The following is a 25,600-nucleotide window of genomic DNA, read 5'->3' on the forward strand; positions in this document are numbered from 1 at the left end:
TTTAAAACTCATACATTTTAACTACATTAAAAAGCATTTTGCATAACATTTTTCATTAATTTAGCTACCACTTCTTTGAAACTTGTCATCATTTATATTGGATCCAAGTTGAAGGTTTTTTCTTGACCTGTTGGGGGAAGAAAGGTGTATTGAATAAATTAACACTGTAAATAACACATTTTTTATGAAGTTAAAAATCACATTTTCATATCAAATTACTGAACATGCTAATTACCAAATATTCATGGTCCTTTACCGAAGCAAGCCTTTTCCAATAACCTCCTTTGCCAACACTTCATTTACATTACGGTTTATAACTGGAATTGCTCTTTAAAGGAACACATCCTACAATTCATATATTTCATCAATTCTCACTAGGAGCACTTTTGATGTATTAAGTTGTGTTAGTCCCAGTGAATCTTCGTTCGTGGGGCTTAGCAAATCTTACGAAGTGATAATGGAACCATTTGCAGTGTTGTTTGTCTATTACCAATAGCACATGAGAAAATGTTTTCACAATATTTGTAGGAGACTATCCTATTAAATGCCAAATGGAAGAAGTTACTCTGTGGTAATGACATTGTGTTCAGTTTATAAGTGTTTAGTTGGTATTTTCAAATATGAGGCAATGACATTAAGTCCATGGAATGATATGATAAAGTTTTATTCTAGTTACTTATATTAATTTAACAGATTATGGCATATAACATAATTTAAAACATAGTGGAAACCATGGTGAGCTTGAATTAGGTAACTGAATAATTTCTTTATAAATAACAGTCTTTAATTCCAAAAACCAGTTTGGCAAGCTCTTATGACTTAAAACAAACATTAAAATATTTGCAGATTGGCCGTGTGGCAAATGTGCAGCTCCTCCTCTTAATTATGTCAACATATTTCAAGAAAACACCAAAATATATTTATTATTGTTTCAAACTGGCCAATAATGCTATTTCACATTTATTGATATGTAGGATAAGGGCAATAATATTATTGTTGGTTCAGAAATAACAGATGCTAGCCAAATTATGAGAAGAAGCATGAAGCTGGAATGTTTTCATTTTCACTATGCTACTCCTTACATGAAGCCTGGCTAGGGGTCCATTCTGATAAATGGCACAGTGTTTAAACTCTCGACTCCCCATGTGGCTTCTCGGTACAAATGGTGCTTAGCTTTGTGTGTCTATGGTTCAAGCTTTATTTTTAGCTTCCATTATAAATATAGGACTTGGTCAGGGATGATGGTCTGGCAGTAGTGAAAAGAAACGTAAGATAGTTCTGTATTATGTTTTAACTAATAAGAGGATAATACCATTGTTTGGCTAAGCTGAGCACATTGAAATTCGACCCAGAGGCAGTGATGCTTAAGAAAGGAGAAGTTGTATGTGTGCCACATTTTCTTAATCCAGTCTGTCACTGATGGACATTTGGGTTGGTTCCAAGTCTTTGCTATTGTGAATAGTGCTTCAATAAACATATGTGTGCATGTGTCTTTATAGCAGCATGATTTATAATCCTTTGGGTATATACCCAGTAATGGGATGGCTGGGTCAAATGGTAGCACGCCAACATGACACATGTATACATATGTAACAAACCTGCACATTGTGCACATGTACCCTAGAACTTAAAGTGTAATAATAAAAATAAATAAATAATAAAATAAAATAAAATAAAAAAGAAAGGAGAAGTTAATCTCATGGAACAGCCTTCATTCCCTGGAAGAAAGAGGTCTCTAGAATTCAGTGCTCCAAATTCTAACTAACTGGGTCATGTGTAGTGGCTGATTATTTTAGGCCTTACCCTGAAGAAAGCTTAAATTTTCATGTTATTTAATGTAGTTTTAGGTACATTAGATATAACGTATACAATGCTGTTGGCGCAGTGCTGGTCAATAAATAAAAGCTATTGTCAAATTAAATGAAACGTAGACACAGTGTCTAGAGGCCATTTTAATGAAAGCCATTGCTTCTAGTCTTTATCTATTGTCCATTATTTTGTTTCATTTGAGAATGTAACAGTCTAGCAAAAATTTTATGCTACTGTTTACCGATTCATGCTTGAAATCAGTTTAAAGAAGGAAAATCTTCCTCTTTATAAAGAAAGGCTTGTGTTTCATAGTTGAATTTGCACAGATACTAAGACCATGATGACAGAGCTGTGCACTACAGTCGCATGAAGTGACATCAGCTTTACATTAAGAACAGCAGCCTGGCCAGGCGCGGTGGCTCAAGCCTGTAATCCCAGCACTTTGGGAGGCCGAGACGGGCGGATCACGAGGTCAGGAGATTGAGACCATCCTGGCTAACATGGTGAAACCCCGTCTCTACTAAAACATACAAAAAACTAGCCAGGTGAGGTGGCAGGCGCCTGTAGTCCCAGCTACTCGGGAGGCTCAGGCAGGAGAATGGCGTGAACCCGGGAGGCGGAGCTTGCAGTGAGCTGAGATCCGGCCACTGCACTCCAGCCTGGGCGACAGAGCGAGACTCCGTCTCAAAAAAAAAAAAAAAAAAAAGAACAGCAGCCTTTGAGTCAATCACATGAACATAGATTTGAAGTCAAAGAAACACTTGAGCTCTTCCTCCAGTTTTAAAAATTACAGACTAAAATGATTTGCCAGTTTGATAAAATCCAGCTAGCACGTGGGAAGACTTGAGTTGTATGCCTCTTTGATACCAGAGTAACGTGGCATGTGATAGTCTCATCTGAAGGAATAGTACCCTGAATTGTGTTCTTAGTAAATCTCATTCATGCTCTTGAACAAATCACCAGGGTGCTCTGCAGTTACTCAAATGTTCTCCTTGGGTGAGTAACAGCCCTGACCTGTGGAAGGACATCACATTTGATTGGAAATGGCTTAACCAAACAGTAAGTTTGGTATACTTGAAAACATGTTTTTAAAAATCTGGGGCAAAATGTTTTTTGAATCCCATGTCACTAAGGCTCTTTTAGCTGCTTTTAGTTTAAAATTCGTGTCATTCACAACTTAGAACACCATCAGGTTACCTTGGTGATGGCTTTGTTTATAATGTTCCAGGCAACTAATGTAAGTAGAGATATGTGTCTTGCCTAATTGGATGAACAAGCAGACAAAAGGAATATGTCTACTTATTTATCTATGTATTTGTTTAGATTATTGTTTAATGAAAAGAATTATGAAAATATGTATGCTATTTCATAAGGCAGTTTTGTTTCTGGGCTCCATTACAGTTTTGTCTGAATATTTCAGCTCCCTGTCATTACTGAGTGTTTCCATTTTAACAAATAAACATGTTTTTTCCCCCAATCACTTTAGCAATGTTCAGAATCCACCCACTGACTTACATTCCCAGCCCACACAGATGCTAAGGGTTTCTTTTTACTCCTTAAGCTTTGTTCAGACCGTGGGTATTGCCAAGGGGGAAAGTTCCATTTAATGGAGAGAGAACACATTTGCTTGAAACGTAGAACACAGCTTTTCTATCCTTGGCTTAAGTGGGCTGGATTACAATTTTTCTGTGACCCAATGTAAGGCATCTGCTGCCTGTTCTACATAATTAAGGCCCTGCTAGGTGTCATCTTTGATGGGTGGTCCTGGCTTTCACAGGCTAATTTTAAGACCCTGCCTCCCATCACGTGCTTACTTAGTTCATGAATAAAGCAAGCATACCATTAAGTGGAATTAAATCAGACTTGTTTTCAGTTAAAATAGCAGGATTTCTGGGTAATTCTCTATTGGAAACTAGCTGGTTCCTTTCACAAAAGAAATGTCTCTGGTGGGTCTTGGTCCATAGGAGAGAATCATATATTTCAGCCACCAACAGTCAGTGAGAATTTGTGTTCATTTCCTTCCAGTTTCTTATCACTGCTAATTTTCCTTCGCTGGTTGTCAGCCTTTGAAAATTCCATGGGTGTTCAGTTAATAGTGTTGGCTCAAATTTGGATCCAAATTAAGAAATCCAAGTAGCCTTCACGTTTGGCCTCTCCATTCATGGTAACGCCCTCTTCCTCAATGCCTAATCAAGGAGTTTCTGCAGTGCACAGCTCTGCCAGGTTAGAATCCAGGAGACGGATGCCCAGATGGCGGGGAAGGCAGGTGTTTGTGTGGGTGATACAGCCTCTCCCTGTGTGACTGTAAGAGGAGGCCACAGCAGCCCCGAACACAAGCCCGTACTTGGATATCAGACTTGCATGGGACATACGCAGAGCCTGTGAGCAGGATCTGCTCACACCGCACCCTTACCCTTCAAGACAGCCATGCAAGAGGACCTTTGAGTCTTTGTGACAAAGGTTTGGTGAGGTTGAGAAGGTTGTGGTGTCACCTTTAAATTTGAATTTCTTTGCTTTTCTTGGCTTATGCTATTCTTAATCTTAAAAAGGAATTTTCTGTTTGCAGTGAACTTGTGCAGGAAAGAGAACATTTTTACAGAAAGAGAGATTTTTGGCAAACATATACTGTGTTTCCTTCACATTATTGAAGAGCGTTTCAATACAGCATTTTTGTTTGCTTGTTTTCCTTATGGCTCACTTTCCCCTTCTGTTTGCTTTTATGATGAATTACAGTCCAAGTCTGCCATAGAAACAATTAATGAATAATGGTTGGTGCATACATGCACACACACCCACATGCAAAGACCTTTTATTTGGAAATGCTTTTATACTTTATGACCGCTTGAAGTCTCTCCAATTGTTACATACTGGGAGTGTAAAGCATTGAGATAATAACTTATACAAATATTCACAAAATGGAGAATTGAATATTGGCCTCTGAGTTACTCTCTCCTATTACCCGAAAGCCCATGATACACAGCCTCTTGTAAATATAGTTTCTTTTCACCTTGAAAACATTGCCATAAAACTGAAAACACTTTCTTAAATCATAAATTTCTGTTAGCATATTATTGATGATTTTTAAAAGAGACTGTCCTTTAAAAAGAAATGATCATTTTCTTAATTGCAAGATTAAACATGGAAGGTAAAAAGCCATATGAAAATGATAATACTCATAAAATAAGAGTACCTTTGGTCATTAGAAAATTGGAAAGAAAAAGATTACAGAATTACTAGATTAATAGGTTGTGGTCATCTCTGAAAATTATGCTTAGTAGAAGATATTAGTGAGTATTTCTATAAGTCACTTAATATTCACCAATATTTTGGGAACTCCATAAAGCAAGGCTTAGAATAAAATCCTGATATGACTAAAGAAATGAGCTCTGCCAGGCGCAATGGCTCACACTTGTAATCCCTGCACTTTGGGAGGCCAAGGTGGGCGGATCACCTGAGGTTAGGAGTTCAAGACCAGCCTGACCAGCATGGTGAAAACCCATCTCTACTAAAAATAAAAAAATAAAAAAAATAGCCGGCGTGGTGGCAGGCGCCTGTAATTCCAGCTACTAGGGAGGCTGAGCCAGGAGAATTGCTTAAATCCAAGAGCTGGAGGTTGCAGTGAACCAAGATCATACCATTGCACTGCAGCCTGGGCGACAAGAGCAAAACTCCATAAAAGGAAATGAAAGGAAAGGAGAGGGGAGGGGAGAGGAGGGGAGGGGAAGGGAGGGGAGGGGGCATGTTTGCAAACACTTTCAAATCATTTAATTGGGCTTCATAAGTAAACAAAACGGCAAACATGAATTACTTACCCAGTTTCTTTTTCACGCCACTATTCAAGTGTTCACTGGAAATTCTTGCAGTGTTTTGTATGGCAAAGTTGTTCTTCTTGACCTAAGATTGGTGTTAGATATTGATTTCCATATAGAGTACCATATTTATGAGTTTTTGTTCTTAGTTAATGACAAAGTTGATTATGAGGGTAACCCATTATAGAATAGGCTCATCTCAGGAAATTTTCACTTAATACTTTATATTCTTTTCTGTAACATATTTATATTAGAGAGTGTATCTTGGCTAAAGTTGACAATGAAATTTTGGAGAATAGAGCATTTTGGAAAATTTGGAGTCTTTTAGTAATGTGACCCTAATCTGGTACTCCTTATATTCTGACAAAATCCCCATTGGATTAACTTGAGTTTTACATGAAATATACAAGAAACTAGGCTCTCCGATGTGCTAGGACTCTAAAGCTAGGGAAAAGATGGCTTATATACTGCCTTAAGGAACATTTTCTGCAAATGCTTAAATTAGCAATACCTAAAGTAAAGCTTTTATAGAAATAAAGCATAATTAAATAACTTTTAAATTTAAGAATAAAATATATTTTATATATAGAATATAATGCAAAAATTTTCTAACATGGCAACAGGTTTGTATTTTTTGTCTATACAAGATATGAAAATAATGTGCATCATTACTCCATAGTTCACTTACTAAAAATATTAGCAATAGAAAATATATGACAAGGAGTATTAAAACCATAGAAAATTAAGCAACTCATTTTTTATGGTCTTCAGGTCACTTTGCAGTGACTGGAAACTCACATTAAAATATGGAAAATAATTAGAGTTAATAGTAGCTAGTACAATCATATTGTTATATCTTTATAATTTGAAATTTAAAGCTGTTTAATATATGTAGAGTTTATATATGGATGCAAAACCAATCTATACTATACCATGGGAAGTTTGAAGGCAAGTCAACTTTTGAATATTACTTATTTTAAAAACCAAAAGACATTTGTGCTGAGCCTTTTTCTAAATCGCTGCTCATTTTTCCAGACATCAATGAATGTGAAATTGGAGCACACAACTGTGGCAGACATGCTGTGTGTACCAACACAGCAGGAAGCTTCAAATGTAGCTGCAGTCCTGGGTGGATTGGAGATGGCATTAAGTGCACTGGTGAGTAGGAAAGTAACAGAGATTGCTTATCAAGGACTGCATAGATTACACCTATGAAAATATTAATTCTGTAAAGTTATTTTAATTTGTGTATCGTTGGTTTTAAATGCCACACTTTCTGTTAATAACGATATAACCTTTCTCCATAAGATCTGGACGAATGTTCCAATGGAACCCATATGTGCAGCCAGCATGCAGACTGCAAGAATACCATGGGATCTTACCGCTGTCTGTGCAAGGAAGGATACACAGGCGATGGCTTCACTTGTACAGGTGTGTTCACGCTAGAAACAAACGTGTCGACACTAGTCAGAGAAGCAAGGCATTCCACATTTCACAGGCTAGCAATTCTTTTTTGAAGACTAGGCCACTTAATAGAAAAGATTCATCATTTGACACTAGAGCTCTGTGGGAAAAAAAAAAAAAAAAGATTGGAACCAGGTCAATTAGGGAGACCTCAAAAGCTTCTCGATAGATACATAGATGGATGGATGGATGGATGGATAGATAGATAGATAGATAGATAGATAGATAGATAGATAGATAGATGTTTAGGTGCCATTATCACATCATTTACAGTGATCTGTGCTCTAACACAAAATGATACCAAAAAAGTCATACCATTCTCCACCTCAAGTCAGCTAGGCCTTATAATATTTACAATTGGCATATATATCATTATATAGCTGTATATAATGATGTCCTTAATTTAAACAAATCATACTTCTTTTTATATGCCTGGCCTTTATGTTTTTTGCCTATTTCTCATCAACAACTTCCTTTCTGTAACAACACAGAAAGGAAGGAAGGAAGCTATATAAGGAGAAGGGATTAGATGTTCTAGATTAGAAGAACAGTATATATTTTTCTCCAACAGGCCATCGTCATCATCATCATCATCAACATTCCATATTGGTATAAGTAAAAATTTCAAACCTGCTATGGAATTCATTCACTTCTGGTTTTGCAATAATATATGAATGAAATTTTCTTTTTGGCTCTAATTAATAGTCATAGAATTAACATAAACTGCTATACGCTTGTCATTACATAAATTATACGTATACTTAACATGTGCATGTATTTACAGACAGCACTTTTTATATCAGAGCTCTGGAGTTAAATAAAATAGTAAGATCCATTGGCCATTAGGTCGCGTAGCTGTTCCTATAATTTAAAGCATTAATTTATCCTGAGCACTTTGTTCATAAAAAGTCATTTAAGCACAATAGAGGCTAAGGCCCATTAAGTGATTTACCTGGAATTTTTTTTTTTTAATTCACTGAAAGTTTTATCTCAGAGGAAATCATTTTTGCCTAACTTATTGATGTTTTGTCATCAAAAACCTCCCATCATTTTGAGAACCTATTCAAATTCCATGTATTAGACATGTGTGGTTTATGTGTTTGATATTTAAATGCCTGTGATTATCAAGAAAACTAGGTAGAGATTAAGCAGATGAAATTTTTCTTCTCCCCTATGGTTGCCATTCTTTTGCACTTTTGGTGCCCATCTAAGCTAAGCCTGAAACTTGAGAAATAGACACAAACATGATGTGTCATTTCCCGTCATGGGTGTGCCCTCCATGCGGATGACCCTTCTTGAACAGGCCTTGGTTTGCATGATTCCTTCGGCTTATTCATTTTACCTCATTCAGGGTAAATCATTATTCAGGATTCTGAATCAGCCCCATGTAAATTGCATATTCAAGATTAGCCTTCCAAAGAGAAAAATAAATGACTTTAAATGTGTCACATTGAAGTTATGCCAAAACATTGCCACACTGGAAAGTTGTTAGACCTGAGGAATTCGAAAGCCCCTAACCGAGGAAAAGTAACGTGTGTTTCTTTCCGGCTGTAGACCTTGATGAGTGCTCTGAGAATCTGAATCTCTGTGGCAACGGCCAGTGCCTCAATGCCCCGGGAGGATACCGCTGTGAATGCGACATGGGCTTCGTGCCCAGTGCTGACGGGAAAGCCTGTGAAGGTAACTGATGGGGAAGCCGCTGGGAGCCTTGTCGGGCTTGATGAGATTAGGTTATTTAAACATTCCTGATGCTTTTTTTTTTTTTTTTTTTAACTGAGGTGTGTTTTAGCTTCATGTCTAAGCTGGTCAGTTCAGTTTGTAGAGGGGTTAGGTTTCCAGCTGACCATTTCTCTTGGTGCATAGAAAACCTCAGCTGACTGGCCACAAGCTGTACATCCAGCCTTGGCCGTATGGTCTGCAAGGGTATACCCATTGGTCAGTGAGGGTAACCAGGTGTGGTTAACTCAGTGCAACCCATTTATCCCTGCCGAGGGAGATGCAACCCATTTATCCCTACCGAGGGAGATGCAACCCATTTATCCCTACTGAGGGGGACACAACCCATTTATCCCTACTGAGGGGGAAAAGAGCTCAAAGTGCAAGTTCCCTGATAATGTCCTGTTTATGGGATTATCACTAAATATGGAAACACAGGTTTTAATCTCCACTGTATTTGGTTTCTAGAAATAAAAGCAGAGCAAATAGTCTTGTCCATACATAGAATGGTATGTCTCACATTTGCTCTAAATATCTAACATATATGAACATGGGACAGGTTTGCAAATCTGTTCAATAGGGGACGTTTGGGATACTGCCATATGGCCTGGTATCTCTCAGCTTTAGGCTCTGTCATTCTGATAAGTGTTAGTCAGACAGGAAGAGTCCTGGGAACCTGTTAGCTAAGGCTGGATCCCATTAGGAAACACAAGATTCTTCCGTATACCCACATTTGTCAAATTGAAGCACATTCTCCTTCATTGAGAAGAAGATTTCAGTAGAAATAAACAAATGATAACGATTGTCAGTAGGAGTTTAAACAAGACCTGATGAATGTATTAGTTAATAGTTGTTCCTTGTTAACAAGCCATGAACTCAAAATCAGTCATTAGCTATGACGTGCATACTCATTCCCTCACGTATTTTTATGTAAATACTTTTCTTTGTTATGGAACCATTGGGTGTTCTTTATACAGTTTATATTAAATATGCAGAGTTTGATATAAAACTCCTTGGAGTCAAGAAACCAGATTATGCTCTTGATCATGTGCCTAATGCCTTGTTTACTTTTGTTACTCCAAATATCCAAGGAAAACAGGTACTGTGCCACCTCTGGTAACATGAATAGTCACAGTGAAAGTTGTGCTTCTCTTATTGCTATAAGGGAAGGTTTTGTTTGTTTGTTTGTTCTTAATATAAATCATGGCTGGCAGAGTGGTCATGGCTATTTAAAGCTAGTCTCAAGCCTGAAAATGTGACTATGTGTCAACTGCACACAAAGAATGTTAACAGGAGGCAGAGACAGAGGCCTGGAAGAAGCCTGTACGGTTTTTCAATCTTCATCAACAAAGGCAAACACAAGCCATAGGACTAGGGACACTGGAGATTATGCAACTAATTATGACAGTTCCCCAAAAGACACTGTGGCTTGTGAAATTTTAATTCACAACAAAAACAATGACTAGATAGATAGATTAAAAAAAACACACACACAAATCTAGTGTAAGGTGGCTTGCTTGGCTCTTACTTTACGGAACTGATGTGGACCTACAGGAAAAACTACAAATGAGATACGTATCTGTAAAATACTCAGCCTGCTGCTTGGCATGTAATAGGGACTGAGGAAAAGTAACCTCTCACCTACGAGACTTCCCTGTGTATGACAAATCATCTAAAAGTCTATAGGAGAAGTGCCCAGATTTGTGTTAGGTAGTCTGCATTTTCTTAATATTTACATTAGTTGCCTAATGATATTTGGCAGGTGTTTTTAGAAAAATATAAATTAACTGCTTTGCTTTTTTTCTCCCTCCCCCAAGATATTGATGAGTGCTCCCTTCCAAACATCTGTGTCTTTGGAACTTGCCACAACCTCCCAGGCCTATTCCGCTGTGAGTGTGAGATAGGCTACGAACTGGACAGAAGCGGCGGGAACTGCACAGGTAAGACCTCTGCTCGCATCAAAATCGGCTCCCTGGTGTCCCGGGGGACCCAGCTAGTGGAGCCTCCCTGGGGCTACACAAGGGCCATCACAGAGGACAAGAAAATCTAGGGGGAAGTAGTAAGAATCACAGATACATTTTCTCACACCTAATTGAGAGGTGATTGGAGGTGGAACTGGAACTGATTGGAGGTGAGGATCCGGAGGGAAGAGTCGAAGACAATTGAAGGAGCAGAGTTTGTAGCCTTGAAATTGAGTTTGTGGCTACAAAGGAATGTTCTAGGGGTGCTCCAGCTGTGTAGCTTCCCAGCCATTTCCTTTTCTACTTGGGTACATTGTCGGAGAGTTTCCTTTTGGAGGCCATGCCCTAGGATCATGGGTTTTCTCGTTGTACTTTGTCGTTGCAGTACCCACCCCACTCCTTCCTACCCCTGCCCTGTGCGTGCTTACCAGAGTACCTGGTACACAGAGCTCAGCCAGCTATCTCTAGTGTATACATCATTTTCTTGTTGAGCCAGGGACTCTCAGGGAACATTATAAAAAGCTTTGAAAAACTGGAGGCACCCAGCAGACTACCACTCGGTTCTCTTTGGCATTAAGACTTTGAAAGCCATTTGCATTTCCCCTTCCTGATTCACCCCTCTGTTCGAGGATACTGAAGAAACAGCTTGTGTTCTGTATGAGTTCAAATTTCAGGAAAAAATCTGGTCTTTTCAACCACCTAAACAAACCATGACTCAGGGGCTCTCCAGATCATGACCACCACCACCACCCTGCAAATGCTCTGGATGGAGTATTCCTTTCCAGCCACACATTCTTCCCTTGGTTTTCCTTAAAACTATGATGAGACCAGGCTGGGTCTCTTGCATGCCTCAGGAAGTCCCCTCTCCGTGGCCTGTCCCCTCTCCTGTGTGCCCCAGATCACTATCAACATCGTTCTGTCTAATCTCATTTATGTTACTCTGGCCCTGTCCATCCAAATTCACATGCAATTTGAACAAAAAAATCTTCTGCAGCACAACCCACAGGAGGGTTGCCAGATCCAAGGGGAGGACCAAGGTGAAGGTGTCGTCCTTCTCCAGTCCCTCCTCACAGAAGCCGTTCGTCTATTCTTGAGTATTTCACGAGTGTTCAAAACAGACAAAAGGAATCGTGCAGAGTGGAATTTGCCAAAACCCATGTCCTAAATATCTGGAATTCTGTACATATTTTTGGAATAGAAACTGAAAGGGAAATACTCAACTCAGCGTGGATGATGGGAGAGAGACTCCTTGCCGACCTCAGGGAACACGCTAAGCCTCACGTGTGTGTCAGGGGAAGCAGCGAGAGTTGCCCTTCTGAGGGGTTCCTGGGACATCTTGCTCTAATTTGATGAAATAACAAGCCACATATACTCAATATATTTTCTTAAAAACGGCGTCTGAATTTTTGTTCAACCCAGATCACAGCAGTGTTTTGCCTTCAGTTACCTTGACTGGAATATTTTTCCTAGTTCCAAAGTTATATTTTATCCTGATGACAAATTTGAATGGTAAATGTGTTCTGGGGGAGGACAACCAAAGACTATACCATATTTCCTTCCTGAGGGGTTCTATTTCTGAAGTGGAAGACTGCATTTCTAGATGCAGTTATAACTAGTAGCTTTAAAATTCTTGTTTGGAGCTGTAGATTGGGCCCTGTTCTTTTATGGCAATATCTGCCTACACTGGCTCAGGTGCTAACTCCACTGCTCGCTGTTCGGTTTTAGATGTTAATGAATGCCTGGATCCAACCACGTGCATCAGTGGAAACTGTGTCAACACTCCAGGCAGCTATACCTGTGACTGCCCACCTGATTTCGAACTGAACCCAACTCGAGTTGGCTGTGTTGGTAAGACCTTAAAAACTTTTCAGAGAAGCAAGCATACTGTGTATTATTTTGAAAACAGCACCAAACATTCCATTCTCAAAGTTTGCAAAATGAATGATACAGAAATGTAAACGTTTCCTATCTCTGCTTTGTGTTCAGATATCTTTTCCATAGGGAAGATTCTCGGTAGTGTATAATGTTCATGGGCACTTTTTAATTTCTCAGTAAAAGTAAATTATGGTGTTTGGACACTTCCTGAAATGGGTTTGAATTTTCAACCCCAGTAGAAAGATTCTGCCTGATGCTTTTGTGTTTGTGTACGGTAAATAGACACCCGCTCTGGAAATTGCTATTTGGATATTCGACCTCGAGGAGACAATGGAGATACAGCCTGCAGCAATGAAATTGGAGTTGGTGTTTCCAAAGCTTCCTGCTGCTGTTCTCTGGGGAAAGCCTGGGGTACTCCTTGTGAGATGTGCCCTGCTGTGAACACATGTAAGTGGACGGCCTCCTATTTGTTATTATTTCAACCCCAGCCAGTTCTCCTTTCTAGATCAGAAGGTAAACCTTTTCTACTCTTAGATCAGAGAAGAAAGATAAGTCCTCTCAGCCCTGTAGAGGGGACCTTGTTCCCAGTTAGAGAGTCAGAAAATATTCCTGGTTGGCTCCCACCAAAAGATCAGGTAGGGCAGGTAACATCTCACTTCTGTGTAAGTGAAAAGCAGATAGCATTACTTTAAAGATTTTCCCGATTTGGTTACTTACACCATATTGCTTACCTTCCAGGGACACATTGATTAACTCTCCTCCTCTCATCTGTTGACTAGTTTTGAAAGCTCTAGGCCAGACTCAGTGTCCCTGGGTTTGAAGGGAAGCAGTTAGAAGCAACTACAAAATGGAAAATTATTCCTTTCTTATGGTGTGGCTTGAAAGAAAGCTTTAGCATGTGACTGTAAGGACATACAAACTATGTCTCCTAAAAATATAAAAGGGTTTTCATTTTTCCAAGTGGGTCCTGTATTATGATTCAGAATTAGATGTAGCTTCTTTGGCAAAAGTCAGTGGCTACTGCTTATAGCATATATTGGGATAGGTATGGATTCTTTTTTTGCTGAAGGGTCATGTATTCAGTTCTTCTAAAAATATTTGTTGAGTACCTAGAGTGTGTACTCTGGATGTGCAAAGATGAATTAGACTGGATTCTGCCCTTCAGGAGAATACAGCACAGTCGGCAAATTATGACCTAAACATAAGTGCTATAATTCAAAATAGGCCTCAGAAAGAGAAGAAAGAGGAGACACAGTGCTGTGTTGGTACAAAGAGCACACCTGGTGTGAATTAGGACTCCACTACTTGTCACCCGTGTAACCTCGGGCAAGTTCCTTAGCATTCATAAAATACCTCATAGGATTAAATGAAATCACTCATGCAGAGCACCCAGCACAGGGGTGAGTGCTCAGCTGGCTCCTCCTTCTCCTTCTCTCTTCTCTTCAGAAACAGAGGTCAGTTCTGCTTGGGAGAGGGTGGGGCTTTGTGCGTTTCTTCATTGAGCCTTCAAGAAGATTGTGACATGAAAGAAGAAACTCAAAAAGTGTGAATGATTGCAGAAAGAGGAGAACAAGTAGAAGAGGAGAACTATTCATTTCATTGGTGTCGAAGGGGGCAAACTAAGATACTTAATTGGGGGAGTCAGCTTTGTAGATTAATAATGAGTAGCAAAACAATAGATATCCATACCACACCAGATCTGGACCAGAGTTAGAACTGGAATATGTACATATAGGCGTATGTACGTATAATTTCAGGAAGCCAGGACAGGGATGAGCAGATCGGGACCAACCATGACATTATGAAAGAACTGATCTTAGGTCCTCACTGGGATGATGCAGCAGGTTACAGACATTCTAATTCACATGGCCTGTACATATCACCGTGCTGGTGCACGGCACTGAAATAAATGGTTCTGGGTAAAAATACTTGGATGAGAGAATGAATGGGGGAAACCCAAGGACACTGTAGAAAGTTGTTTTTGGAAACCAGGAGAATCAATATTGCTACCCATAGAAACGGAGGCACAAGAAAGGTCTCTAGTCATTAAGGAGAGAATTGGGATGGGAATCAACAGAGAACAGCTTTTCCTAAGGCTCTATTTGGAAAGGGTTTTGGAAACAAGCCAATTAAGGTTATTAAGGGAAGCTGTAATTCCCAGAAAGTAAGGCTGAACAGAACATAAAAATGAAGATGAAGTTTTTCAGAAAATAAAAAGGGAAAGAAAATCTGTAAAAAGAAACAAGGGATGAATGAAGGTACGGGATAAATGGTCCACACGCATGTAAGACCAGGGAGTGGTTAGAGATCAAGGACTGAGGGCAGTGGCCTTGCCTTGGGGACACATAATAAAAACCACTGGAAAATGGGAAGTGTACACAAAGGTGTTACCTTACTTCAGACATGCAGAGTAACAACTAAAGATTCCTGAAAATGAACATTTTCAGTGGGATATGTCAGTATTCCTCTTGAGGATACCATTTCTGAAAACTTTAGATTCAAAACAACTCAATTTGAATTTTTGTTTCAATAGCCGAGTACAAAATTCTTTGTCCTGGAGGGGAAGGTTTCCGACCAAATCCTATCACCGTTATATTGGAAGGTAATTGTGTTTCCTTTGTCTTAAAGTGCACACAACTTGAATTTCCTTGGGCTTATTTACAATGCTAAAGGAATGCCTTTGTTCTGATTTTGATAGATATTGATGAGTGCCAGGAGCTACCAGGGCTGTGCCAAGGAGGAAAATGTATCAACACCTTTGGGAGTTTCCAGTGCCGCTGTCCAACCGGCTACTACCTGAATGAAGATACACGAGTGTGTGATGGTAAATGGTCCTTGTAGGATGATAAGGTCTTGCAGATATTGAGAACTGACCTGCAAAACCAGAATATGGTTACCAGGAAAACAGAATTTAGCAGTGTAACACAATGGTCTAAACACGAGCATAGCCAGGTAAATATGTCACACATGTGGCAATTTGGACTCATGTTACTCAGATGATGTCATTTCTGGTAAGTCCTAAATCTCCCTCTTTTCCTGAGAAAAACAGTATCTTATTCTGCTGGACCATAGTCTCATGTATGCTTACAAAAGAGTTTTCCGTGCTCTTCAGAAAAGCCATTTTTTACGAGAGTGGCACAGGTCCCATTTCAGTGCTACTTCTCTATTTGGGGGAGTTCTGGGCCCTCTTCTTTTAATCCTTCACCACTTGTCATTGGTGCTCATGTATTCAAATAAGCTTCTCCTAGAAGGCGGCCCTTTGGCTTTATGCTGTGAGTGGTGGCCCTTGTTCATTCTGTGTTACTGGAAAGGTGGAGAATATTAACCACTTCTAGGTTTCAGAGCACTTCGGCCATGAGCCATGGTTTTCATCTACATGGAGGAATCACACAACTGTTTAGGAAAAAGACCTCCTTGTGCTCTGCATAAGAAATATTCCCCTGGCTCTTTAAATGTCTTACTAGGTCACCCAGACAAATGGCAACCTCAGTGAGTATTAGTTGAACGTCATAGGGTATATGGGACAGCTCTAAGACCCATGGAGTTAACAAAGATTAGAATCAACTCCTTCATTTGGAAGTGGGGAGAGGATGTGAAATATGCTCCATGCTGCCTTACCAATGCAGATTCATGAAGCCAGCTGTTAATGACTTCGGGATACTATATACCCTATCATAGGTTTTGTGAACGTAAGAAGTGTGCTTGTCTTCCTAAGGGATATTTGATGTTTTAATTTCTCTATATTTCTATCTCTGCCTACCTTTGAGGATGTTATAGGTTCACTTATTAGGAGATTCATTATAATATTTGATATGTCTCATGTCAGAAGGCAAGAGTTCCTTTTCTTTTTTGTTTTTGTTTTGTTTTGTTGTTGTTCGTTTTGAGACAGAGTCTTGCTCTGTTGCCCAGGCTGGAGTGCAATGGCATGATCTTGGCTCACTGCAACCTCTGTATCTAGGGTTCAAGCAGTTCTCCTGCCTCAGCCTCCCGAGTAGAGTAGCTGGGACTACAGGTGTGCACCACCACGCCTGGCTAATTTTTGTATTTTTAGTAGAGATGGGGTTTCACCATGTTGGCCAGGCTGGTCTGGAACTCCTGACCTCAAGTGATCCACCTACCTTGGCCTCCTGAAATGCGGAGATTACAGGCATGAGCCACCATGTCCAGCCAGGAGTTCCTTTTTTTTTTTTTTTTTTTTTTTTTTTTTGAGACGGAGTCTCCTTTTCTAAAACCTTCTTTCCTCAAAAGACACACATTTGCACAGAGAGAGGACACGGATGAATGAAATACCTATTTTTGTTATCCTATTTGAAAATACCCTATAGATTTTTCTCCTTTATTGTCAACATTCATATTGACATTAAGTATCAAGCCATTCCAAAATGTAAAGTTTTCGTATTCACATACCACTTTCTCTTTGGATTATAGATGTGAATGAATGTGAGACTCCTGGAATCTGTGGTCCAGGGACATGTTACAACACCGTTGGCAACTACACCTGTATCTGTCCTCCAGACTACATGCAAGTGAATGGGGGAAATAATTGCATGGGTAAGTCCAGGCTTTTCTCAGTAATGCATGTTTAGTTCTCATCCACAAAGAGGAAGAGAGCTCACAAGTTCATCACCTTAGGGAGGTGTTACTCATCAGACTGAGTGCTGGCATCCCTTCACTGTCTTGTTAGGAGCCTCTTCCCCTGTAAATCATAACTTGGCATTTTTTCACCACCACGGGTGGGTGGTTGGGAGTTTTCTCTAAAATGTAATGTTGGAAAATCCCAAACAACAGTTAATAGTACTTCTTTTGTTTGACTTTTGGGTGTATCTTTGTACAATTATATTTACAGCACTGACCTACAGTATTAAAACATCATGAGTCGAAAATGAGAAACTTACTGCCAAATGGCAGTAGAGAATTGTTACTAGGAGACTGGGCAGAGAGTCATTTGAAGTTTATTAATGCTACAGCTACATAATGACTTAGTTCTGTGGCGTGAAGTATCAGGGAATATACTTCTGAAATTCTTTTTCTTATAGCAGCGTAGGTAGCTAGAACATTGTGTAAGAGTAAGTTTTTTGTGCCCTTATCAAAGTCAAGCTACAATACAACTCAAATGAAACTTGCTTGTTGAGTATCCACTTAGAAATTTGTTGTGATTTCCCACATGGCATCACTAACCCTCCAATCCTTTTTTTTTTAACCTCCCTTCTAGATATGAGAAGAAGTTTGTGCTACAGAAACTACTATGCTGACAACCAGACCTGTGATGGAGAACTGTTATTCAACATGACCAAGAAGATGTGCTGCTGTTCCTACAACATTGGCCGGGCCTGGAATAAGCCCTGTGAACAGTGTCCCATCCCAAGTACAGGTGAGTTTTAGTTTCTCCATTATCAAAAATATAGGTTGAAAAGTTACCCATGAATTGTTGGGGAAATCAGTCTTAGTGAAGGAAGCAAAGCATGCATTGTTTATCTTTACAGGGGAAAAAAACTGGCTCATGATTTAAATTCGCAATTGATGCTGGTCATTCCAGCCGAACATTGAGTCACAGAATATGTTTTCTAATGTATACCCTAACACATAACCAGACTTGTAAACTCAGCATATCACAAAAATATAAACTATAAACAATGTTCTCATTGTTACTGAATTCTTCATGTAACTAAAAGACTGGAAACATTAGACAAATCAATGTGACAATAAAGGAAACATAATTCCTTGTCTTTCTACTTGTTTAAAGCTAAACTCATTCCAAAAATGATTAAAGGCAGCCTACAAAAATGTAAATGTTAAACAAGAAATAAGCATAAAGCAAATGACAAACAAGAATAAGAAAGGTAGAGCCAGGAGCAGGACTAACACACAAAATCCAAGCCGGGAATTCCTACACACTTGCCCTGAAATAAGCAATAACTTTAGCCCCAAACTTTCTACCAGGTCCTATGAAAAGGGAGACGTGATCAAGTACAAAATTCTCAATGACCATAAAGAAAACTCAAAATGAAAGGAAAGTGCAACTTTTCTTGATATTGAGATCCAAGATAAATTTCTTCTTATATTCTCATAGAGAAAGAAACTAAATAATGTTATTTGTCTTCAAAAAAGGGACGGGGGCTAAATTGCATCCTTTGAGGAAATGAAGACATTAGTATACTGTTCTTATGTCATATGGTATACACTATGCATTATGTATATGATGATGACATCATTTGCCAAGATTATAATTTGGGTGAATTGAAATTATCATGCCAGGAATTGATTAGGGTATTCTGTAAAGGGAATCCTACCCCATTTTCCACAGTGATATATAAAATATTAAATCTGTTGTTTGGCACTACCTGACCTTGTATGCAGCAGAAAATTCTTTTTTAGTAAAATGTATTATTCCATCCATTGTTTACTCCAGAAATAATATAATAACCACCACTTAGAATTCCGATTTACCTCTACCCTGCAAAATGTTTCTAGACCAGGGCTTGGCAAAATACACCCAATGGACCAAATCCATCCCAGCATCTACTTTTGAATGGCCTGCAAGCTAAGAAGGATGTCTACACTTTAAATGGTTGGAAAAAAAACAGGAGAAGAGTATTTCATAATGTGAAAGTTACATGAACTTCAGGTTTTGTTGCCCATAAATAAAACTTTATTAGAGCACACTAATTTATTTCTGTATTGTCTACTGCTGCTTTCATGGCAGCATTAAATAGTTTTGACTGACTGTACAGCCTGCAAAGCCTAAGATATTTTACTCTGTGTCCTTTTATTAAAAAGTTTGCTGACTCTTGATCTTGAGCAATGGTCTTTACAACTTTAGATGATACTTACCTGTTGGTGAAAAATCTGGAGCTTATACACACCTGGTGTGCATTTATATGTAAAAGTCTACGTGTATAGGTCTATGTATGTGTATATGTATTTGTTTTCAATTATATTGAAAAATGCATTTATTATTTTTCTGAGCTGTTCTAATATAAAGTGTGCACAAAATTAATTTTTTTAAAGATTAGATTTTTCCAAAGATAGAAGTCCTAGTATTTTCTTTTTTATCCTAATGGATTATTGCATATTCCTCTGGAGACCACTTTGGAAACCCTTAATATAGACTAACATTTACTTTTAGAAATGGTTGCCTGAGTTTTTAATATCTACGTACTCTTGTGTAAAATGCAAGATTTCTTCTTGATATTGGATATTCACCAAATCTGGTCATGGCTTTTCGTTAACTGTGAAATCTGCACATATTTTAAGAGTCCCTGTAATTTCTTTGGATGACCAATGTCAGCTGGCATTACAGTGTTGGAAGTGAACACTCATAGATTAAGGAAACAAAACACAAGGAGAATAACGTGCTATATTTTGATTAAAATACTTCCAGAAATCTTATACTAATTTTCACTGAGTGTGACCAATAAGGCAGTGGTCATCTGAAGCTTATAGTGATACCATACCTTGCCAGTTACAGTCATGATCTGGAATTACAAAATCTCATAGTTAGAAGGGACTGCCAATAGAATTTAGTTCATCCTTTATTATCTGTAAAATTTGACTAATTCAAGTGAGAGAAAGACAGAAAAGGAGAGAGGGAGAGGGAGGGAATATGACAGAGCTGTACCAAATGAAATCCAGCTCCAAAAACTGAAAAAAAAATGGTAAAGGTTGGTTGATTGACCCAAATTAGTCATTAATCGATGTGATGTCAAGAACGTGGCTAGATTTGCTATGGTCTCCTATAATCTACTGAGAAAATGGCTTTTGTATGTGTTCCTCAAACCCTAGATCTCTTAATGCAGAGTAGAGAGAGGCACTCTTACCAGTCCCTGAGTTCAGAGCTGAGCAACACCCATATCAAAATCCAAACTCCTACAGGCAAACTCATGTGAATGAGTGGCATGTGATCTGGGGGTCTCTACTTCTCCTTCATTATCACATCAACATGAGATCATTTTTTTCTTCCATATTTATCTTACAGGCAAGATTATATCTGTAGGAATTTTCAGGTTTACTTTTTATTTTAAATTCTTCAAACTACAGACAAATACCTTTCAAGAATGCTTACAAAGTAATTTTTTTCAGTCTAATTATTGCTCTTTGCTGACTCCTGTCCTCCCATCCCACCTTCATTGCAGATGAGTTTGCTACACTCTGTGGAAGTCAAAGGCCAGGCTTTGTCATCGACATTTACACCGGTTTACCCGTTGGTGAGTCATGACGGCATTGTCAGGACTTTCTGTTTTTTGCCTTTGTGTTAGCAAGAGGAGTACACCATTATTTTCTCAGTTCCCATTGTTTTCTTAGAAGAAAAAAAAAAGGTTAAACAATGCCTTTCACTTTATTGAAACACTGATTCTTAGTTTGAAACAAACTGTGCAAACACCCTGTGCAGCTCCACCTAACTGGCAACAGCATTTGTTGTTCATGATTAAGGGGATTGGAAAACTTTTCCCAAAATGACAATCAAGCATAGTTAAACCAACCTTAGGCATCAGCAAGGGGAGAGATTCTGGGAGTAGGGCCAGTTGACATTTGATTTGACTGTAATTCCCAATCCTTCCTTCTGACTAAGACCAGGTTAAGTGACTTTTCACACCAATCCTTACATGTAGATTATTTACATAAAGTCCTCTTGTGGATCAATTTTATCTTACATGGAATCTCCTCAGGTCATCTGCTTTGAGAATTTCAGATGTGAAATAAAAATCTTTTCAGCCTGAGGCCCTACCTGGTAAATGAAGCAGAGAACGCAACATTGGTAGAGATGCTTGTGCAAGATTCAGAAGTATTGCACAGCAGTCAGCCAGTGCAGGCAATGCCCTTGTGGTTTAAAACCAAATAACATAAAAGTAGATGGAAAGCTATTGCATTCTCTGAGTTTTTCCCTGGTGTGATTTATATGCATCCTTAGATGCCCTCTTAAGTCTGCACAGTTGTGTCTAGTAGCAAACATCACCACTTGCTTTATTCCACCTTATTCATAATAAGTAAACTAAAGTCCACATCAGCCTTTCCAGTGACCTTGTTTAAGAAAACAAGAGTCTGGTCCAGCAATCAGCCTGGCTCCCTTAGTGCCAAATCCATATGGCTCCACAGTCTCGTCCACGTCCAAAGAAACTTCATGGTTTGGAAAGAAAAACTGCTAAATGACATTGGCATGGAACACCTGGCCCCAGCTGCTTTGTTTTTCCCCTTCCCAAAACAGATCTTTTAATCTCCCTAGAATCTGTGATCACAAGATAAGTGGTCTGTAATGGTAATGGTTCTCCACGGACCGACCAGGCGTGTACCCCAGCAAGGCTGCCCTCCAAGGTTGGCAGTAAGCAAAGACTAGAAACAACATTAGCGTTGTCCACTAGGAGAGCTGGAAAGGCTTCAAACTTCATCTAGTCCAAAAGCCTTGCTTCATATTTGAGGAGACAGAGGCCCAAAGAGGGAAAGAGACTCACCCAAGGCCACCCAGCTAATTAATAACAGAGTGGGGACCAGAACACAGTCCTGACTGGTGGTTTAGTTTGCTTCTAGCTCTTGAAAACTGGACATGTGATATTTAGCTATATGCTTATTGTTACCAAATTCCACCATGACAAAATATTTAGATGACTAAAAAGCTTTGTTTTATTTAAGCTTTATACTCTCCTTTTGGAAGATCTTATGATTGTTGGCATGTGGAGTCCATTCATATAGGGTTAAAACTATAGCATGTTTATTAATCTTGTCTTAAAATATAAACTTCTCTAAGTTGAAGTTCAAATAAAATCCTGACAGGAAAAGAAAATATAATTTTTAGTATATCCTTTTGCTATTTTACACCTAACAATGGCTGGAAATTAGACTCAGCCAGTTATTGGTAAACTTGATAATAATATGTCACTTATATTTAAAACAAATGAATGTGAATATGATGTTTCATGTTCTAACCCACAGTGAATGAATGGCATCTGAATTTGGTTTTTGTTTACTTATGATACACAGTTGTGATGTAACTTTACATGGCTTTTTCATGACATGAATGACAAAGGTGTGAAAGATCTAAAGACATAATTGCCTGTATTCAAAATAGCAATGAACCCTTTGAGATTCTAAGCTGTTTCTTTTCATTAAATAGGTCAATTCTGCCTTCACACAGAATCAAGCCCTTTTTTAAAAAAGGGTCTAAAATAAATCTATGACATTAAATTTCTCCTTTAAAACAGATGGGTTATAGATTGTGGTTCTTCTAAAATTGCAGCAGCTCTTGTAGGCTCCACTTCAGTCCATGATCATCTTCTCACAAAGTATGCTAGCAAAGCATGTACCTTGCAAAGGCTCCTGACTATAATAAGTAAACAAAGTATCTCAACAACAGTCATAGAAACTAGTGAATTGGAAGACTTTGGATTGTAGACCAAGGCTTTGCATACCTCCCAGCTGAGGTGTTTCATCAAACCCAGCCAAGGGGCTGGTGGAAGGGCCCTCCAGGATAACAAAAGTGTTGATGACAGTTCTGTGAAGATTGTATTAGGGTGATGTAGGAAATCACCCTAATACGATCTTCTTATATGAAAAGGGAGGCGGGGTGGCCTGTTAACTGAGTCCCAGTGTCAAATCCTGACTCTGCCTCTCATTCGCTGCTTGGTCTTGGGCAAGTTATATAGTCTGGCTTGGACTCACTGGCATCATCTCTTAGTTAGAATAGTCATAGTACCGAGACCATCTCATAGGGTAGCTGTGATAATTCAGCCAATAAATACAGGTTGAATGCTTGAGAAATGTACCAGGCATGCAGCAAATGAGATGCTGTTACTATTAATACTATTACCATTATTATTACTATTACTACTCTTATCCTAGAGGGCACTTCAGTGGTCAGGAGTTCAGAGTGGATAAGACAGAGATGGGACCACTCCAGGCTGGGGACGTGGCCAGGCTGGTGAGGTGCCCAAAGTCTCTCTCCATAGCTGGCCAGCCCTGCCTTAGCAGCCTGGGTCCTGGTCATGTTCTCACTCTTGGTCTTGTTTTAGTGCTCACCAACACACTGCCAGACACTTGCTCTTAATTGAACAAATTTGAATTGAGCACTTACTACCTGTCATGTAGAGTGCTAAGGAACCGTAACACAGTGATGGAAAACCAAGCCCAACTCCCAGCCTGAGGAGGCACACAGTCTACTGCGACAGTTCTTCCTCAGTGCTGACCTCGTCTTCATTGTCAGCCCTGGCCTAGCTGACATCCCCACACCTGACTTACCTCCTTTCTAAAGCCACATGAAATAGGAAGGGGGAGTTGAACTGGAATTTGAAAGATCAGAGTCCCATATGACCATGTGCTCCTCTGCGGTTCTTTACCAGCTCACCTCTCCTTTTTCCCTAAATACAGGCACACTTGTGTGGAGAGACTGTTTACCCTTGACTATCCCTTCTATTTTACTCATCTGGTGTATCCACAGTGCCCAGAGGATACAAGGATGCCCTCTACCTGTACAAAATTGACATTCTGAAGCAAAACCCAAAAGATATATTTTAAATCCGGTTAGACTCATATGTCTGAAAAGTGGTTTAGTTACCTCAATTTGCTGTTCATTAATGTCCCCTATTGCCATCACCATCACCCCAACACATGCACACACACACACACACACACACACACGAGAACTTTGCATCTTGTCTTACCCTGCACAGGGATCATGTGCTGTCCTGTCACTCACGAATGACTACTCTGTCTCTAGATATTGATGAGTGCCGGGAGATCCCAGGGGTCTGTGAAAATGGGGTGTGCATCAACATGGTTGGCAGCTTCCGATGTGAATGTCCAGTGGGATTCTTCTATAATGACAAGTTGTTGGTTTGTGAAGGTAAGTGGCATCGTGACTTTATCATATCCAGAAAAGAGCTAACTGATAAGGTACTTAATGATACACACTGGCGAATTTCACAACATTGAAATTTCAGAAATGCATTAAGCTCTAGAAATAGTCAAGGGCATGGTGTGGAACAACATGAAATTTCATGCCAAAAAAAAAAAAAATTCACTAACTTCAGTGGAAAAACCAGGAGGCGCATTCCCAGCCCCCTTCCCCCAACACACAGTGTATTAATATTAGACTTCCCAGCTGATATGAAAAAGCTTTGAGTTCCTGGGTGTGTCACCTAGATTTCTTTTGTTTCACATTGCTTGAAAATCAATGGGTGGACAGTCATCCTAGTTGACTCTCAAAATCACTTCTCTTCCAGACAGACGTTGCTACTCCCAAGTGAAAACAAGGTTAATGCAAATATTCTGAATGCATGAGAGGATTCCAAATGGCAAGAACAGCAAATTTGATTTTATATGAAGAATGTTGGCATGCACATGTACTTTTTTCATTTTCAAATTACCTCCTGTTGCCATGTATATGTACTGTGATTCAGAGCATTCCTTATAGCACTTCATATTTTTCCCTGCATCTGGGAAAGATAGTTCTGTTACATTTAGTAAAAGGGACATTACTGGTTATTAAATATACCATGTGCCCAGGATAGTTGGAATAATTTTCTATTTAATACTTACACTTCGGGCCTCTAGCAGAGTTTTTATTCATGTTAGAAAGGGTTATTACCCCTCAGAGCACATATTATAGCACATATGTCAACATTGTAATGTTAAAAAAAAACTTTTTTGTCTAAACTGAAGACAACTTATATACCACAAGTAAAGTTATAGTCCTAACCACATACTTGTTAAGTTCCTCTCACCAGGCTTTCAGTTACTGTGGCCAAGTGGGCACATGTCCCTTACTCTGCCTGCTGTGTGAGTTAGTGGGAATGGGGTGATAGCCATTCCGAGCCTTCCTAAGAAGATAGCCAATTCAGACCTTGGCCTGAGTCCCTGGTCTTTGGGAAGCCATCAAGGATCAGGTACCTGGAGAGGAAGCATGGATGTGGGAGAGGGAACCCACGGCAGATGATCTTACAGTGCTAGAGTTGGCCGTCTCCCTCACAGCCGCACTTT

General features: G+C 39.3%; 1 protein-coding gene and 1 long non-coding RNA gene across 2 annotated transcripts in view; one reads left to right on the top strand and one right to left on the bottom strand.

Annotated features, from left to right (window-relative positions):
• FBN1 (fibrillin 1) overlaps window positions 1-25,600 on the top strand; it is a 237,952-nt gene that overhangs the window by 165,163 nt on the left and 47,189 nt on the right. The window contains exons 33-44 of the mRNA XM_003900901.5: window positions 6,654-6,776; window positions 6,927-7,049; window positions 8,637-8,762; window positions 10,616-10,738; window positions 12,485-12,607; window positions 12,917-13,081; window positions 15,168-15,236; window positions 15,333-15,458; window positions 17,063-17,185; window positions 17,847-18,005; window positions 20,767-20,838; window positions 24,339-24,464. Coding sequence (XP_003900950.1) covers window positions 6,654-6,776; window positions 6,927-7,049; window positions 8,637-8,762; window positions 10,616-10,738; window positions 12,485-12,607; window positions 12,917-13,081; window positions 15,168-15,236; window positions 15,333-15,458; window positions 17,063-17,185; window positions 17,847-18,005; window positions 20,767-20,838; window positions 24,339-24,464 — 1,458 coding nt within the window. The remainder of the gene's footprint in view (window positions 1-6,653; window positions 6,777-6,926; window positions 7,050-8,636; window positions 8,763-10,615; window positions 10,739-12,484; window positions 12,608-12,916; window positions 13,082-15,167; window positions 15,237-15,332; window positions 15,459-17,062; window positions 17,186-17,846; window positions 18,006-20,766; window positions 20,839-24,338; window positions 24,465-25,600) is intronic.
• LOC116275854 lies at window positions 52-24,371 on the bottom strand. Its single transcript, XR_004185169.1, has 4 exons — window positions 24,283-24,371; window positions 13,366-13,444; window positions 7,001-7,182; window positions 52-127 (listed from the first exon to the last, which is right to left on the bottom strand). It is a non-coding gene; the product is annotated as an uncharacterized LOC116275854 (long non-coding RNA).

This window comes from Papio anubis, chromosome 7 (genome assembly GCF_008728515.1).
Source record: "Papio anubis isolate 15944 chromosome 7, Panubis1.0, whole genome shotgun sequence".
In the NCBI taxonomy this organism is placed as follows: domain Eukaryota; kingdom Metazoa; phylum Chordata; class Mammalia; order Primates; family Cercopithecidae; genus Papio; species Papio anubis.